Source organism: Prunus mume, linkage group LG2 (genome assembly GCF_029339155.1).
Source record: "Prunus mume cultivar Tortuosa linkage group LG2, ASM2933915v1, whole genome shotgun sequence".
Classification (NCBI taxonomy): Eukaryota; Viridiplantae; Streptophyta; class Magnoliopsida; order Rosales; family Rosaceae; genus Prunus; species Prunus mume.
Window position 1 is genome coordinate 42,246,431 of NC_142699.1, and position 11,833 is coordinate 42,258,263.

The window sequence follows — 11,833 nt, forward strand, 5'->3', positions numbered from 1 at the left end:
GTAAATTTACAGTTCACTTTACTGTTGCGATAAAATTGATAAACAAAAACAGAATATGAAAAATTATGGGGCCGTTCGGTACCACTTTTAGTCGTCATTTTCCGTTTTCTAAAGTCAGAAACAATGAAAATATTCGTTCGGTGAGTTATTTTAAAAACACACAGAAAATCATTTTCATAAAATAGATTCAAAATGGTGCCTTGAGTTTGAAAACGTCAAAATGTATTTTCAAGAATGGAATTTTGGGTACTAAACTTTTAAAAAAACGTAGCATGACATCCCACTGTCCCCAACTTTGACCCTTCCAAATGAATTTCAAGATCAAAAATAAAAATATCATGTTAAACTGACGACTAAATTTGTCGTGATGAAACATAATATTTGATAAAAATTGAAACAAATAAAGGAGAAAAATGAGGACTGGAGACTAGCTTTACCAATTATCGAGTATGATTACAAAAATAATATTGGTTGAATTGTCTAAAGACAAGATAGAGACACTTAACAGTCCATCTATTCAAATTACTTGCTCTCTCACATGCAGGCCAGAATAATGTTATAATGACTGTAAGCTCCAACAAAAGTGTCAAAAAAACGAAGAAGAAAACATGGCTCCTAGCATTCACAATTCCTACTCCGAGGATTCAACATCAACTAAATATATCAAATGCTTCTACAGTGAAGCAAAACCGCAACATGACAGAATTGTCTAAATTGCAACTCCAATACAGCATTCTCTTTTCCAAATGAAACGCCGAACTGAAATCTAGCAGACTTGACTATACAAGCGCTCCCCAGTAATCTGTTTGATCAAACGAGAACAGGTTACTGCTTTTTCTCTTCTGCTTTCCTCGGCTGAAAGAACGACGCATGGCACCATGAGAGAAACAATAGATAACAAAAAAAATCCTTCTAGGGCTTAAGCAGAAAGAGCATTTAGTAATAAGATAACCAAAAGAGAGGTATTCAATCCCCCTATCTAAAAGCAAAGGGGGCCTGCAGATGCAAAAGGCTACAGAATCATCTTTCAATAGCCACAGAGGAACACAGACAAATATAAAACACAAGAAACATAACAAGCAAGAGGATTCTGATATGATTCGATATGGATTTTGATATGAACAGGTGAGGCAACTACTAAAATTCGATACGATTCTTTTTAGATAACAAATCCCAACATGAATTGCAAAATATGAAAATTGTGATAGTTTTATCTGTATAATAAACTTTACCTCAAAAAGGAGAAAGAAAAAAGAGTGAATTGGGATTTGGGAGGAATAAAAAATGATAGCAACGGGATCATTGTGCACATAGCAAGCACAACAATAGCAACAATGGTAATTACACCAATAATAAACATTACATAATAATAAGTATCAACAGTCCAAAGATTCAAAGCATGTAGTTACTATCAAGTCAACAAGAAACAGTGCCAGTAAGTACTGAAAAAACAATAAAATCGGATCCAACCACCTTTTCATTCATTGCATGTTAGATGTTCGACGGAGTGCCACACTGACAGTTCACCCAAAAAACAAACCAGCAAAAGCAAAAAACGATCAGAGAAATGTAAAACCTTTAAGCACCTTGGTACCAGGGGCCGGTTGGTGGAGCTCCTCGGCGGGAATAACAACAGGCCAAGGCTCACCAGCGTCGCGGAACATCTGCTCAGTGTCGAGGCTCTGACCCTTTTCAAGAATCATGTTCCTGATGTCCTGGGCGGGAGTGGCGGTGGCATTGAACACCTCCTCAACTCCGTTGACGAAGGTGACGGTGATCTTGGGCGGCTCATCATCGGTTCGGCGCTTGACTTGGACAGCGCAGGAGGGGTTGGACTCCTTGGCCTTCCGGGCATTGCACTGTGCCAAGAACTCAAGACACGAGGCCGTACGTGGGTCCAAGGCATTGAACTCAATCCTCACCCTTGACAGGAACTTCAGCATTGTGTTTGTTTCTTAGACTGATAGAGAGACTCTAACTCAGCATTCCATGGATATACAAACAGATTGTACCACATAGAAAATATATAAACAGATTCAATGAAACATACAATTTGAAGCTTAAGTGTTCAATGCAGTTCAGAAAACGGATTCAGTGGATACACAAACGGAGCAATACAATTGGAATTCAATCATATTACAAGAAACAGATCCCATTTCTATTTGTTTCCATCAATCATATTGCAAATATAACCCAGAAAATCCACAAAAGCACAGAATATAGTCAACACCTGAAATTGCCCAAACAATAGTCATGAAATAAAACTCAAACAGAACTGAAAACTGAGAACGAGTCGACGAGTTTACCTGAGAACGTGGTCGGGGGCAGCGGCGCACGAAGATTCACCTGAACTTTCGAGACCGGCCGTGTGGGTTAGTCTAGTTGATAGGACTCTATCTTTCAACCTTAGACATTAACCAAGAACAGAGAGAACCCAAAGAATGTTTCTGTATATTTCTCAACAATATGTACAATGGCTCCCCAAATTGGTAATAAAGCCACCTTCAAGGGATACAACAGTAATTGTAACAGATTCCCCAACTAACACTTGACACGTGGCTAACTAACTATCCAAAACTGTTTTACAGTTTTGGCTCTAACTCCTAATTCCTATCATTACCCCTCCCTTTGAAGCTAAGTTTACAAGCATTGAAAACTTATTAGAACAAAAAACAGAGTTGCTACAACAATTGCAACATGATTCATCTGGAATTGAAAGCAGCTTCAACCTGGGCAATGAATTCTGGAAATCTGGCCTGTAGGTCATGGTAGTCCTCCCACGTGGCATCCTCTGGTGTATGACCCTTCCAATGTACTAGGACATCCACCCCCGCAGCATTACCACGTTTGACTAACTTCCTTTCCAAAATAGCCAGTGGCTCATCTTGCACAATACCATCTTCAGTAATCCGAGGTAATGTTAACGAAGGAGTCACAAGAGTTCCCAAATGCTTCTTCAAACAAGAAACATGAAATACAGGGTGGATCTTACAACCAGTAGGCAATTGGAGTTTGTAAGCCACTGGTCCCAACTTCTCTAGTATCTCATAAGGGCCATAAAATTTGGGCAAAAGTTTGTGGTATGAGTGAGCAGCCAAGGACTATAACCGGTAAGGTACCAAATGCAAATACACCATATCCCCAACCTGAAATTCCCTTTCGGAGCGATGTTTATCAGCTTGAGTCTTCATTCGAGTCTGTGCCATAAGGAGATTAGACTTCAGCAAGGTCAACACTCTGTCTCTGGCAGCCAAGCTTCTGTCAACATTGGCAAATCTGGTAGTGCTTGGCTCATATGGTGTAACCCTGGGTGGGGGCTGACCATAAACAACTTCAAATGGGGTTAACTTGGTTGATGTATGATAGGCTGTATTATAGCTAAATTCTGCCCAAGATAACCAAAGCAACCATTTTTTGGGCTGAGCAGCAGCAAAACACCTCAAATAGGTCTCCAAACACCGATTAACCACTTCAGTTTGGCCATCAGGGATGATAACCAGAGCTCATCCGTAAAGCTACATCATGCAATTTGAAGAATTCTTTCCAGAAATCACTAACAAATACTGGATCCCTGTCGCAAACAATGGAGCTAGGCATACCATGTAACTTAAACACATGGTCCACAAAGAGCTGAGCAATGGTAGCAGCTGAATAAGGATGGGATAAAGCAATGAAATGGGCATACTTGCTCAGACGATCAACTACTACAAAAATGACAGATTTCCCTTGGCAAGGGGGTAAGCCAACAATAAAATCCATTGAGATATCACCCATACCTTATCCGGTATAGGCAAGGGTTGCAATAATCCAGCAGGAGTCACAGTTTCATACTTATGTTGTTGACAGATGTGGCATTCAGCTACCATTTTTTGCACATCATGTTTCATACCTGGCCAATAAAAACTCCGAGAAAGTCTTTGATAAGTCTTCAAGAACCCAGCATGACCAGCCGTTGGAACTGAGTGATGAGCAGCAAAAACTTTGGGCTTCCAAATCGAATCAGGACTGAGGACTATTCTGGAGTTATATTTAAAGAGACCATTGTCAATGTGAAACTTGAGTAATTGATTTGTTGTAGAAGGAGATGATGCATGAGGGGATTGTGGAAGACCAGCAACAGCTAGAACTTCATGTTTTTTACTAAGAATCCAAGGATCACCCTCATTGTACCGGCGTAAATCATCCATCCAATTGTGATAAGGATATGTAATTGCCAAATTCTCAATATACTGCCCAGAAACATCAGTTCCCATGGGCAAGTTGTCCATGGCAAAGACTTGAACTTGGTCAGTAGAAGAGCTGTGGTGATAGGAAATCTAGACAAAGCATCAGCTGCTTTATTATCACTCCCCGGCCTATAGTGTATCTCATAATCATAGCCCAAAAGCTTGGTGACCCATTTTTGCTGAAAAGGAGTGTGAGCCTTATGATTGAGAAAATATTTAAGACTATGGTGATCTGTCTTAATGATAAAGTGTCTTCCTTGTAAGTAATGATGCCACTTCTTGATGGCATGAACAATTGCCATCATTTCCCTCTCGTAAGTGGAAAGGGCTTGATTTCTAGGACCAAGAGTCTTGCTAGTAAAAGCAATAGGTCTGCCTTCCTGCTGTAACACAGCTCCTATACCCAATCCAGAAGCATCACTCTCAATGATAAAAGGTTTTGTAAAATCTGGCAAGGCGAGCACCCTAGGAGATAACATGAGTTCCTTGAGCCTGTGAAAGGCAGCAGTAGCCTCGGGAGTCCACAAAAATCCATCCTTCTTAGTTAACTGAGTCAAAGGGAAACTTTCCCTACCATAGTGAGGAATAAATTTCCGATAATAACCTGTAAGACCCAAAAATCCTCTCAAACTTTTAAAGTAGGTACAGGCCAGTCAGCCACTGCGTTTAATTTGGAAGGATCAGCTGAAACTCCTTGCCTAGAGACGATGTGACCCAAATATTCAATAGTAGAAACTCCAAAAGCACACTTGGACATCTTGACAAAAAGTTGATGATGCTCTAAAATTTCCAAAACAGTATGTAAATGCCTCAAATGATCTGACCAGAAGTACTGTAAACAAGAATATCATCAAAAAATACCAAGACAAACTTCAGTAAACAAGTCCGAAAAATATCATTCATCAAACCCTGAAATGTGGCAGGAGCATTTGTCAAACCGAAGGGCATAACAAGGAATTCATAATGTCCCTCGTGAGTCCGAAAAGCTGTTTTTTCAATATCTTCTGGATGAACTCTGATCTGATGATAGCCACTCCTCAAGTCCAATTTGGAAAAATACTTTGCTCCATGCAATTCATCCAACAGATCATCAATAAGTGGAATTGGATACTTATCTTTTATAGTGAACTCGTTTAACTGTCTGTAATCCATGCACATTCTCCATGTGCTATCCTTCTTCTTGACCAACAAAACAGGAGAAGAAAAAGGGCTATGACTGTTTCGTATAAATCCAGAGTCCAGCAGCTCCTTGACACACTTTTCAATCTCTGACTTTTGAAGTGGTCCATAAGCATATGGTCTAATGCTTGGTGGTTTACAACCAGAAATTAGTGGGATCCGATGATCATGTTCTCTCACAAGAGGTAGTGTAGTTGGGGTGCCAAAGACAGCAGAAAAAGAATCCAATAAGGCTTGCAATTCATGCTGTTGTGGTGAGGATAAATCTTCTGCGGGTTTGGCCATATTTTCACATTCTACAGCACAAAGAATCACACCATAACATCCTGAATGCAACAACTGTCCATCTGTTGACAAGAAATAGGCTTTGGAGGCTGAGGCTTAGAACTGGACAAACAGATTTGCTCATTCCCATGCCAAAACTTCATAGTTAATCTCTCAAAGTCCCACAAGATTGGACCAAGAGTTCTCAACCACTGAACCCCAAGCACAATGTCACAGCCTCCCAATGGCAAAGCAAACATATCAGAGGTATATACATAAGTCCCGATGGCTAAAGGAACCGCAGCACAACAACCCTTACTCTGAACTTGTCCACCATCAGCTATCATGACATCACAAATATGAGACTGATCTAACTTCCAACCCAACTTCTTAACCATGCTAAGATCGATGAAATTATGAGAACTTCCAGAGTCTAACAAGACCACAACCGGACAGTTTTTAATTACAGCAGTGAGTTTCATAGTCTTAATAGCAAGAGGAGCAGGAGTACCATACAAAGCACAAGCTGTGATACAACAAGCAGTTACCTCAGCCACTTGTTCAATCTGTTGTAATTCATGAACTATTTCCTCTTCTTCAGAACTATTATAACCCATATCCAACAACAAGATTTGTTTCCTTGCACACTTATGACCCCTCACAAATTTTTCATCACAATAAAAACAAAGATTATTCTGCCGTTTATATTGGATTTCTTCTGGGGTTAATTTCTTGACAGGCATATCCTTCCTAGGAGCAACCTCATTTTTAGCAGGAACTAAATCATTTTGAATGGGTAAAAAAGGCAATCTTGACTTAAAATTTCCAGCAGAATGTGCATACCTCAACTTCTGAAGTTTAGCCTCCACTTCGTGAGCAAAATTCATGGCCTCATGAACTGTAGCAGGACGAAGCAGCTTGACATCATGCTTGAGTTCTTCCTTTAATCCTCCAACGAAACAGCTCAATCGAAAAATAGGACTAAGATCACGGATTCGAGTTGCCAATCGTCGAAACTCAGCAATATAATCCTTTAAGGGACCTGTTTGACGAAGCTTAAAGAGTGACTCTGCAAAATCCTCAAATCCATGAGAGCCAAATTCTCTACAAAATGCCCTGGTAAAATCTTCCCATTTGGACAAAGAAGAAGCACATTCCTCCCATTTATACCATTGCAGAGCCTCACGATCCAGATGGAAAGAAACCATTTTTACCTTTTTCTCAAAGGCACCGAAAAGTAATCAAAATACTGCTCCGCCTTGTAAATCCATTCAATTGGATCATCCCCATCGCTGAATCTGGGAAATTCGATCTTGACAAAGGGCATCCGATTCTCAGAAGAAAAACCCGTTCCCTTCCTCGGTGATCCCTCTCTCGCGCCACGAGAGCCGTCACCGTCGTCGTCATCGGATGGAGGCGGAAATGGCTGAGCAAAACCCTCACGACGAGAATCAAATGAATCGAGGCGCTTGTCGATGGAAGCGAACTTATCCTCAAGAAGACGCTGAATGGTTTCCAAAATGACTTGGTTTTTGGAATTAGAGGTTTCCAGCGCAGCAACACGAGCGTCCATTGTTAACGCACGAGTACGAACTCGAGCACGGGTCATATACTAAAGGAACAGCTTAGAGGATCAATGGCCTGATACCAATGATAGGACTCTATCTTTCAACCTTAGACATTAACCAAGAACAGAGAGAACCCAAAGAATGTTTCTGTATATTTCTCAACAATACGTACAATGGCTCCCCAAATTGGTAATAAAGCCACCTTCAGGATACAACAGTAATTGTAACAGATTCCCCAACTAACACTTGACACATGGCTAACTAACTATCCAAAACTGTTTTACAGTTTTGGCTCTAACTCCTAATTCCTATCACTAGTATTTACTAATTAATACCCATCGGAGGTGAAATCGTTACTAGATAGAGAGTGGTGAACTGAAAAGGTTGTATCCATCCCCTTTTCACTTTCGGGATTACTTACTAGTGCCCCGAAAATATGAATTTCATGACATATTTACTTATCAAGAATAGGAAGGCTTATTTATGTACATGCCATGTGCTTTCAAATTTGTCTTAGATTATCATATGTATTTACAAACGTTTTAAAATACCCCTTAACATTTTAAAAACCTGTCTCATGTTACCCATTCTCAGTTTTTTGACGTTATGAATGTTGGGCCCCACTTCCTTTTTTCTTCTTTTTTTCTCCTCCTCCCCCTCCATTCCGAACAACCCTCCCTTTGTTTGTTCATTGCTTATTTACCCTCCAAAACTCAAAAATTTCTCCTAACCAACACAACTAGCAAGAACAGCTCGAAGGTTGAAAAAACCATACAGATCGAAGCAAATGGTGCTCAGAATCGCCCAAACGAGTGATGGAGATTTTGGCTAAAAACCAGCCAATTTCTTGCTTTTTCGATCCGCTTGGTTGGCGAGATGTGAGGTTGGTAGAGGACAACGTGCTTTGGTTCTTTTGATACCCATGTCGTGAGACAAAGACTTGATCCATATTTTTTTTTCTTCAGGTGAGCCGAAAGAAGGAGTTATGACATATGCATGAGATGCTATTAATTGTGGGAAAGTTAGGTGAAGCAGATTCATTACTTATAATTGGAGTCAAAGCCCGGATGAACAGTAACAAAAGGGTCAATAACCAAGTTGACCAAAAAGTCAACAACCGGTCAAAAACCAAACCGGACCAGTTTAGACTGGTTTTGGATCCGATTTCATGTCTTCAAAAATCGATCGGGCCGAACCGAACCGGTCAAATTAAAAAATATATATTTTCAATATATATTTATATTTAATGCTATATTTTTAATTTAACCAAAAAAAATATTTATCCAAGTTCAATTTCAAAATATCTCTCTTTTCTAACTCAAGTAGAAAATAATAGGGACATTTATTTTTATATGATTTTTAATTAAGGAATTCAATAATTGCATGCTAAGCTTTGGCTTTTTCAAGTGTAGAAATCCTAATAATATTTCAGTTGAGAATTGTATTAAAAAAATAATTTTTATAATCCGGTTCAAAATCGAATCGACCGGAACCGATTCAACTCAACCGGACAGTTTTTGAATTTTTTCTTTTATTAAAACCGAATCGAACCAAATCAGATGAATGGTACCAGATTGATTCTAATTTGAGACAAAAATCAGTCTAACCCGAACCGTGCCCACCCCTGACAGCAATTGTGTGTTAAGTGAAGTGAGTGTGATTAGTAAACTCAATTGTATAATTAGATTTTTACTTCCCCTAGGCCTATAAATAGTAAGTTGTTCTCTAAGCTTATAGACACTAAGGGGGGGAGCTCTCAAACACCTCTCTAGAGCTCCTCTCCATTCTCCCTTATCTCCCTCAAATTCTCTTAGTTTTCCTTTCGAACTCTCAGTTGTTGTAACAAAATCATTTTGTTAAATTTTTCTTTAAGTTTTTCTGAGTTCTACTTTAATTTTCATTGTAATGTAATTTCTTATTGTAAGTTTTCAAGTTTGATTATTTTCCAAGTTTCAATTATGGTTTTTGTTCTTATTCATTATGCTTATAAGTTAATATGCTAGTTTGAATGATTGATCACTATTAAGGCTTGCATGTTAGCTATCTTGATTTGAATTAAGAGTAGACACCATGCTTTAATTCAAATTGAACTATGAATAGGAAGAGTATGTATGGAAATTCGACAACTAGGATTAGATACATACTTGGTTGTTTAAAATGTTCTTCTATGCTTAATGGATTCCTAATGCTTAATTTTAGGTTAAACAACAGATGATCAAATTAGGGAATTAGGAATACAAGGTTAGGATCAGACATCATGGTTTAATCATACTTTAGTTAGAATCAATCTGTTAATCTAAATTGAACTTGGGAACTTATTTGCTTGAGTTAGTTATTTTCTTTCTTTCTCGTTTTCAATCTTTGTAGTTTTCACAATCATCTTTAAACCTTGTTTCCATTTTTGTTTATATAGGGAATCAAATTGAATCAATCTATCATCAATCCTCTCGACCTCGCACTGACATATGCTATACTACCAAAAGACTTATGCACTTGCGAGTATCACAAGTTGAGGATGCAGCTGAATCAATTTTGGTGCACCTCAATCGATGCAATGAGTTATTGGTGCCGTTGCCAGGGATTGGCAACATAGTTTGGTTCTATTTCATTTCCCTACTTGTTTTACTTTCTCTTTTCCCCTTTTTATTTCAGTTTTTATTCCGTAATCCTTTTAATTATGTTTCAAGTTTTCTGTGTTTGTTTTAGCTTAATAAAAAGGGAGAGAGAAGGCTACTTCAATCATAAAGATAGGAAGTGTGGAGTATTGGGAGAAGTCGCGACCTTCAATGACTCCATGCTCGACCTAATTGCTTCAAGGGGGAGTATTCCAATCCTTTGTCTTTACTTGTTTTGTTATTATTTTAGTAATTTTAAGTTTATGTTTTTTTTAAAATTTAAAAAAAAAAATTAAAAAAACATTTTAAGCATTTGAATGTATCATTTGAGCTGACGTTTGGTAACTCTAGTGAGCACCTCCGTTAATACAGTGTCTAGGAGTTCTTTAGGCGATACCTTCGGTGTCTAAGAAGTTCGGGTTTTAAGTGGGACCATTGTGACCCCTCCAACCTTCTCGGAACCCCGGTTGTGTTTTCTGATGCCCTTAACTGGTCATCCTTGAGTTGCTTGTACATTTACGTGTTCTTAAAATAAAATTTTTATTTTAAAAAAATTAGTTTAACTAAAATAAAATTTAAGTTTGGCTATTGTATTTTTACTAATAATAATTAATTAATTAATTAATTAAAAAAATTTTAAATTGCAATTGGAACTTCTTTGTTTTCTTTCCTGTTTATTTATTTATTTTTTTGTTAATTTAGTTTTATTTATTTATTTACGTGGTGTGGTTAGTTAGTTTATTTCTAAGTGTTAGAAAAAAAATTCACTTCAAACAAGGCAGCATTAAAAAAAAAACTAAAAAAATTCAAGTTTTAAGAAAAACAACAACACCATCATCTTCATTATCATTCTTGATTCCACCATAGGACCATAGTAGCTTTTAGTTTGGCACTTTGGATGTTCTCTTTTGGGTCTTCACATACCGCTTCTTGGGCTCATCAACTGAGCTCCCAAAGATCACTCTCTTAGATTGAGCAAAACTTGTCTCGTGATCTCGCTTGTGCTTCCCTAGGTTCTCCAAGGCCTCCAGCTGTTTTTGCATGCCTTTAGAAGAAGAATCTACCATCTTTGATAGCTTTTTGTTTTCTTCCTGCAATATTTGAAGCTGGCGTTGGTTCTCCTCTGCTGTCTTTGCCCTATTCTTTTTCAATCTTTTGATGTCACGATGATATTCATAAACCAAATTCTGCTCTGCCACCAACTGAGCTCTCAATACTTGCATCTTATGAGATTTCGCAATGAGGCGATGCCCCACACTTGCGATAGATGCAGCACTTTGCACGTTCAGTGCCACAACGTCGCTCACTAACCGGTTGTCATCCCTCGTTCCCAATATGCGCACATCCCGGAGTCACCAAACTCTTAGCAACTCCAATGGCCTTCATGAGAAAGCAAAGTAGAACGTCGGACGGTGCAACTCCTTGTCCCCATGTCGTGTTGGCAGTGCAGATTAAGATCTAGAAAAGATTGGAAGGAATACGACATTTTCTTTATGCTTCCTTTTTCTTTCTTTTCTCTTTTCATCAGTCCTTCGTTTCCTTTTATAGACGTCAATTATGACAAACCTTAGCACCATTGTGGCATCTAAAAATCTTCTGATTTTCCAGCGTTCCTCGAGCTCCACAGCCTTCTGGCTTTCCCATCGTCCCCAACTTTGTCGCGACGTGCCCTTCCTAAAAGGACGCGTTCAACAAAGTCGTCGCTCCTTTTCATGACATTCGTAATTTTCGCTTGGGAATCTGCGGCGCCTTGTGTCTTGTCACATCTCACACTATTTGTCGTGCCTTACACAGAGTCAAGACATTAGGACCCACGTTTGAATCCAATTCAGGTTTGTTTTTAAATTACAAAAATTACAATAATTTAATTTAATTTTTTAAAAAAAAAGTGTGGCCTTTGAAATTCATTGTGGTTCGGGTTTCACCGTTGTTTGAGTTGTGGGTTTTGGGCTTCAAGTTTTTTGGGTTTCATTGCGTAAGC

At 38.6% G+C, this 11,833-nt stretch overlaps 1 protein-coding gene and 1 pseudogene across 2 annotated transcripts; both read right to left on the reverse strand.

Annotated features, from left to right (window-relative positions):
• Positions 1–401: 401 nt before the first annotated feature.
• LOC103322503 (uncharacterized) lies at positions 402–7,631 on the reverse strand. 2 transcript variants are annotated; one of them, XM_089044370.1, is made up of 4 exons: positions 7,552–7,631; positions 2,307–2,378; positions 1,587–1,960; positions 402–855 (listed from the first exon to the last, which is right to left on the reverse strand). In XM_089044370.1, the coding sequence occupies exons 3-4, from the start codon at positions 1,941–1,943 to the stop codon at positions 826–828; spliced, it is 387 nt and encodes a 128-aa protein (XP_088900496.1). In that variant the 5' UTR covers positions 1,944–1,960; positions 2,307–2,378; positions 7,552–7,631; the 3' UTR covers positions 402–825. The 2 variants fall into 2 exon arrangements, with proteins under 2 accessions (XP_088900496.1, XP_008222652.2); XM_008224430.3 differs by lacking the exon at positions 7,552–7,631 and having other exon boundaries at positions 2,307–2,450.
• A 3,067-nt stretch (positions 7,632–10,698) lies between these two features.
• Positions 10,699–11,496, reverse strand: LOC148920418 (uncharacterized; annotated as a pseudogene).
• Positions 11,497–11,833: the final 337 nt, after the last annotated feature.